Genomic DNA, 6,754 nt, shown 5'->3' on the forward strand with positions numbered 1-6,754 from the left:
AGGAGCTTGTGCTTCCTCATCTTCAGACTGAGTATTTTGATCCTTCTTGGGCTCATTTGCAAAATATTTCTCAATGGTCTTCCTCTTGTTTCTTTGCTTGTTCATTTTCCCAGCCTAAGCCTATTTTTGGGGGTGCTTCCTGAGCTTTTGGGACACTCCCACAAGGGTCTCAGTGTGTAAGGTTCTGTCCTCCCTCCTGGTCTGTGAATGACCATAAGCACCCGCCTCTGCCACGGGGCCGAGGTGGGGGGGCCCTGTTGTTCTATGGGGGGGGCCTAGACTGGGATCAGGATCTGAATGTGGTCAGAGCCCCAGAGTCCTGTTCCAGAGGCAGAGGACAGAGCTGGGCCGAGTCTTATTTTCTTAAAAGAAACTTTGAATTTCAAAATAGCGTACTCTCGAGTCTGAGAGCAGCCGCCAGCATGGAGGTTGTTGGGTCGCAGTTCCGGCGCCACTAACCCTAACGGCATTTCTGATCAGCTGACAGAAGAGCAGATTGCAGAATTCAAAGAAGCCTTTTCACTATTTGACAAGGATGGAGATGGTACTATAACAACAAAGGAATTAGGAACTGTAATGAGGTCACTTGGACAGAACCCTACAGAAGCTGAATTACAGGATATGATTAATGAAGTAGATGCTGATGGCAATGGCACAATTGACTTTCCAGAATTTCTGACTGTGATGGCAAGAGAAATGAAAGACACAGACAGTGAAAAAGAAATTAGAGAAGCATTCTGTGTGTTTGAGAAGGATGGCAATGGTTATATTAGTGCAGCAGAACTTCGCCATGTGATGACAAACCTTGGAGAGAAGTTAACAGATGAAGAGGTTGATGAAATGATCAGGGAAGTAGATACTGATGGTGATGGTCAAGTAAACTATGAAGAGTTTGTACAAATGATGACAGCAAAGTGAAGACATTGTACAGAATGTGTTAAATTTCTTGTACAAAATTATTTGCCTTTTCTTTGTTTGTAACTTATCTGTAAAAGGTTTGTCCCCCTACTGTCAAAAGGATATGCATGTGTAGTAATTAGGACTTCATTCCTCCATGTTTTTCTTCCCCTTATCTACTGTCATTGTCCTGAAACTTTATTTTGGAAAATTGATCAAGTAAAAAATATGTTGCATGTGGCTTACTCTGGATATATCTAAGCCCTTCTGCACATCTAAACTTAGATGAGTTGGTTAAATGAGGGAACATCTGGGTTATGCCTTTCTTTTTTTTTTAAAGAAGTAGTTTTCTTTAGGAGCTGTCAGCATGTTGTTGTTGAAGTGTGGAGTTGTAACTCTGTGTGGACTATGGACAGTCAACAATATGTACTTAAAGTTGCACTATTGAAAAACGGGTGTATTATCCGGATACTCATACACTATTTTTTTGTACTGCTGGTCCTGTACCAGAAAACATTTCTTCTATTGTTATTTGCTTTTTAAACTTTGTTTAGCCACTTATTTAAAAAAGATCTGCTTATGGCACAATTTGCCTCAAATCCATTCCAAGTTGTATATTTGTTTTCCAATAAAAAAAATAATTACAATTTTAAAAAAATAGCGTACTCTCTTTTTAAAATTTACAGAGACAGAGGTGAGGGATCTAGGAGATAAAGTCATCAGTGTGAATGAGAGATAATTGAGAGAGAGGAAGAGCTGTGCAGACAAGGAATAGAATTTAAGAAACGAATGGGGGACAGGTAGGTGGCACAGTGAATAGAGCACTGGCCCTGGAGTCAGGAGGTCCTGAGTTCAAATTTGGACTCAGACACTTACTAATTACCTAGCTGTGTGACCTTGGGCAAGTCACTTAACCCCATAACCTTGCAAAAATCTTTAAAAAAAAAAGCTCAAGCTAGGTATAGGAAAATGAGGTTCCTTCTCTCATTCTAAGACAGAATTTTTAAACATTTCCCATTTTATGAAAAAAAAATCATAGAACAAAATGTCTTCTAGAAGCCACTTCTCTGTCTGGGGAGGAAAAATAAAAGTACAGAGAAAACACACACAAAAATAAAAAGTATAGAGAAAACACAAAAACTGGTAGAGAAATACCAGTCTCATTTAAAAAATCTTAATATTTAACAAATCTCTTTAATTTTTTTATATTTATTTTTTAATTTTTATTAAAGATATTATTTGAGTTTTACAGTTTTCCCCCAATCTTGCTTCCCTCCCCCCACCCCCACCCCACAGATAGCACTCTGTCAGTCTTTACTTTGTTTCCATGTTGTACCTCGATCCAAATTGGGTGTGATGAGAGAGAAATCATATCCTTAAAGAGAACAGAATTCTCAGAGGTAACCAGATCAAACCATAAGACATCTGGGTTTTTTTTTTTCCCAAATTAAAGGGAATAGTCCTTGTACTTTGTTCAAACTCCACAGCTCCTTATCTGGATACAGATGGTACTCTCCTTTGCAGACAGCCAAAATTGTTCCCAGTTGTTGCGCTGATGGAATGAGCAAGTCCTTCAAGGTTGAACATCACTCCCATGTTGCTGTTAGGATATACAGTGTTTCTCTGGTTCTGCTCAACTCACTCAGCATCAGTTCATGCAAATCCCTCCAGGCTTCCCTGAAATCCTGTCCCTCCTGATTTCTAATAGAACAATAGTGTCCCATGACATACATATACCACAATTTGCTAAGCCATTCCACAAGTGAAGGACATTTACTTGATTTCCAATTCTTTTCCACCATAAACAGGGCTGCTTTAGATATTTTTGTACAAGTAATGTTTTCACCCTTTTTTATCATCTCTTCAGGATATAGACTCAATAGTGGTATTGCTGGGTCAAAGGGTATGCACATTTTTGTTGCCCTTTGGGCATAGTTCCAAATAGCTCTCCAGAAGGGTTGGATGAGTTCACAGCTCCACCAACAGTGTAATAGTGTCCCAGATTTCCCACATCCCTTCCAACAATGATCATTATCCTTCCTGGTCATACTGGCCAATCTGAGAGGTGTGAGGTGGTACCTCAACGAAATCTCTTTAATTTTAACTTGTTTCCCAAGTCCCTGAGGAGTGTGTGTGTGTGTGTGTGTGGGAGCTGGAAAACCAGGAAGCTAAAATCAGCAAATCAGAACCCAGAATTATAAAGGGCAGCTGGAAATACAGAAAAAGTAAAGAGGAAAGGATGAAATTTCCCAGTGCCAATGGCAGGATTGCCAGTCCAGAACTTATAGAAAGTGAGGAGAACAGAATCCTTTTCTCTTTCAAAACCAAAAAATAATTTTCAGAAAATAAATATGTCCTGTGGTGCTGAGTCATGAGTTTTTTTTTTTGGGGAAAAAAGATCCAATTTCCCCTATTTCCTGACTGTGAACCCCAGAGAAGGGAAGAGGGAGGCAATGAGATGGTGGTCAGCAGGGGAGGGGAGTGAAAAGACAGAGTAGTTTTGACCAATCAGGTCAGAGAGACATGACAGCAAGCAGACCAGGCAGAGACAGTGGAGACTTTGATTCTGCCTGCATCACTAGAATATTCATTCAAACATACCTTCAAGACACATTTACAGAATCAAAGCACTCCACAACAAATTCCCTCACCTGTGGAAGAACAGACCAAGGGAAAACCTGTTTTGTTCTCACCCTAGAGGTTCCAGAGTCATAACACACAACACACCAGACAAATGTATAATACAAAGAGATGCAACAGGGTGTCAGAACAAAAATTACCAGAGATATTCACCCACAAGAAAGAATGCTAAAACCAGATCTATATACAGGCTCACTTACTGAGAAAGTTCCAAACCTTGATCTAAAGACAAGTCAGAGACACTTGTCCAGCCAAAAAACAGGCAATTACCACCAAAAGGTGAGAATTCCTAAAACCAGAGGCAAAATCCAGAGAATACTTAATTTCAAAATAAAGCAATTGAGTTGAAAATATAATAGCCTCACTTTATTTCAAGATCAGTTTTGATTAGGCTCAAAATCTATCCTAGCTTTTTTTTAGGGATCCCATATCCAGCATTTCCAGGTCAATAGTGTCTAAATTTACATCTATCAACAAAAATACTCATTTATTTGAAAAGTTACAGTCCTCTTTCCTTCCAAGAAACATGTCTGGTATAGACTGAGGACCTTTTCCTCCTCAAAATTCCCATCTGTATCCGAGTATCATGGCACAAATACTGTGAATCCTAAAACTGTAAAAACCTTAAAAATATAAGATTAAAACAAAATTGACAGAAAATATAGATTAGATAATTTAACATTTATTCTCTAATCTATAGGTGGAGGCCATTAAGGTAATGACCAACCCAGACTGGAAGAGAGGAAAAAATATTTTTGCAAAAACAAAGAATAGAGAAAATTATTAATCTTCTTTGTGACCTGACAATGAAGGTTGCACAATATCATATTGCCCAAATTGCTCCTCAAAGACTATTCTTCTTGTAAAATACTATCTGATGAATTGCTGGCAAGACAAGTTTTCTGGCATCTTGATCATTGTCTTCATGAGTTTGTAAGTAACATAAGGAGAGATTCCCAGGAGTCTTGACTTCTTACCTAGAGGCAAGGTACCTGATATGTGAAGGAACCAGTCTTTTTACCAAGAATATAGCTTTGAGAAACTTATAATACTTTGACAGCCCCTGTAAAAAATATTACAATCCCTTCTTTTTTTTAATTTTTTGGCAAGGCATTGGGGTTAAGTGACTTGCCCAAAGTCACATAGCTAGGAAATTATTAAGTGTCTGAGGTCAGATTTGAACTCAAGTCTTCCTGACTTGGGGACCTGGTACTCAATCTACTGCACTGCCTAGCTGTCCTGTCTTTGAATAATTAATAATATTTGAATACATTCTTAAAATTTTTTTACTTTAATTCTCTTATAAATATATCTTGTTATAGAACATTTTTCTCTTGGAAGTTCCTTTATGACTTGTTAATTCCCCACCACTTTAGGTTGGGTTATTTATAGTCTTTATTTCGTTTGCTGATATTATGGAAAATTTTAAGTTTTTATGGATATTCATATGTCACTTAAGTTATTCATTTGGTTGATATATAGTGGATAATATTTCCAATGAATTTCTTTATTTCTTCTTCATTTATTGTGAATTTTTCATTTTTAATGTTGGCAATTTTTCTTCAATTTGAGGAAATTAGATTTAGACCAGTATCTCATATAACTCACAATAAGCTCCAAACAGATATATGTTTACAGAGAAATAAATGGTCATATTATTATCATACCAGAGGAACAACTGTGAATAAGGAAGAGATTTTGACAAAACAAGGAACAGAGAGAACCAAAGGAAATAAAATGAACAATTTTGATTACATAAAATAAAAAAAATTTTTTTTACACAAAGTCAATGTAGTTAGAAACAAGTGAAAGAGTGAACTGGGAGAGAATATCTATATCAAATTTATCTGATAAAAGTCTAATATTCAAGCTATATAGGAACTTATTGAAAATATATATATACAATGTCTGTGCAAAAGCCTTTTAATTTAATGTAGTCAAAATTATCTAGTTTGTTTTTCTAAAAAAATTACAGAGTTTTATCTATTTTACTAGTTTTAAAAAGTAGCTCCAAGTTGTTGGATCCATTCCTGAGTTTCATTCTTACCCAGTAGAATCCCATTGGTTATCCTTTCCTAAGGACAGGAATCCTAACCTCCATAGAAACTCCAAACAAAGACCAATTGCACCTTGGTGATTCCCAAACATAACATAGCCTCCATGGAGACCTCAATGGCTCTCAGTTCCCATTAAAATCATACCACCCTGCTTACTACATTCCATACCCTATAAAAAGACTTGCTCTCCCCACTACCCACTGCTGGAGTCTGCTCAGTCCCATCCTGCTGTACTTTCCCTCAATAAACAGCTTTGCATTCACTTCCATTTATAGGGCCATTTGGCTTTTTTACTTAGGGTTCACCTTTTGGCCTTTCATTTGATGCCAAAACTCAAGAGATTAGTGACAGGGAATCCTGAAGGCTCACTATCAGGGAAGTAATGAGCTGTGGTGGCATGCTTGGATAAACTCTCTGATTTTGCCTAACCTATCCTAGACCTATCTAACTTTCTATATTCAAGCACTGCTACCTGTCCTCTCACTCACCAGGTCACTTTAAAAGACAAAGCTATTTTGATAAGACTCCTGCCTGGGCATTCCCCCTTCCTCCTTGCCAGGATACCCAGGGTGTTCTTTTTCAAAATCCTAGTTAGATAGAGAACTGCTTAGAAACAGAGACATCACTTTCTTTCTCTGTTTAAATAGAAATTAAATGACTCAGCAGGTGGGGATGTTCCCCGTATGGGTCTTAATTATAGCCACTGGGTAATTCTGTGGATCTTGACCTCTCCTGGTATCATCTTCATGGGTACCTTACATTCCAAAAACACCCTAGACATTCTACTGATTTGTGCCTTTAAAAATCTGAGAAAATAGATCCCCAATGCAAGCTTAAAATCCTTGTCTTTTTTTCACTGTACAGTTACTTCAGTATTAATTGGATAATGGAGAGGTGTGGCCATCTGAGGGGACTTTGATTATGCTATCTTCACTGACCTAAACAGCCTGTGTAAGAGCCAAGACAAATGGAATGAGATTTCATAGGTCCAGCTGTTATATTGAACAAAGGTGGCATCTTTCCATAGGTAAACCCACCTCTGCTACCCAAATTCTTCTTCTCTGGCAACCAGAACCTCCCAAAATGGGTACATCAGACCTCTCAGCCCTTTCTACTACTCCTCCAGATAATCCTCTGGAAGATGCCCTCTTTCCAGCACC

The 6,754-nt window shown here is 37.9% G+C and overlaps 1 protein-coding gene across 1 annotated transcript; it reads left to right on the forward strand.

Moving 5' to 3' along the window:
- The first annotated feature begins 484 nt into the window (after positions 1 to 484).
- Positions 485 to 1,485, forward strand: LOC141511636 (calmodulin-like). The gene has a single exon (XM_074220752.1). The coding sequence runs from the start codon at positions 577 to 579 to the stop codon at positions 916 to 918; it is 342 nt and encodes a 113-aa protein (XP_074076853.1). The 5' UTR covers positions 485 to 576; the 3' UTR covers positions 919 to 1,485.
- Positions 1,486 to 6,754: the final 5,269 nt, after the last annotated feature.

The sequence above is a fragment of the Macrotis lagotis genome, chromosome 2, assembly GCF_037893015.1.
Source record: "Macrotis lagotis isolate mMagLag1 chromosome 2, bilby.v1.9.chrom.fasta, whole genome shotgun sequence".
NCBI classification, from domain to species: domain Eukaryota; kingdom Metazoa; phylum Chordata; class Mammalia; order Peramelemorphia; family Peramelidae; genus Macrotis; species Macrotis lagotis.

What these genes read in the sequence shown, in the direction of transcription:
- LOC141511636 (XM_074220752.1), top strand. Translation starts at nt 577, where the DNA reads ATGAGGTCACTTGGACAGAACCCTACAGAAGCTGAATTACAGGATATG.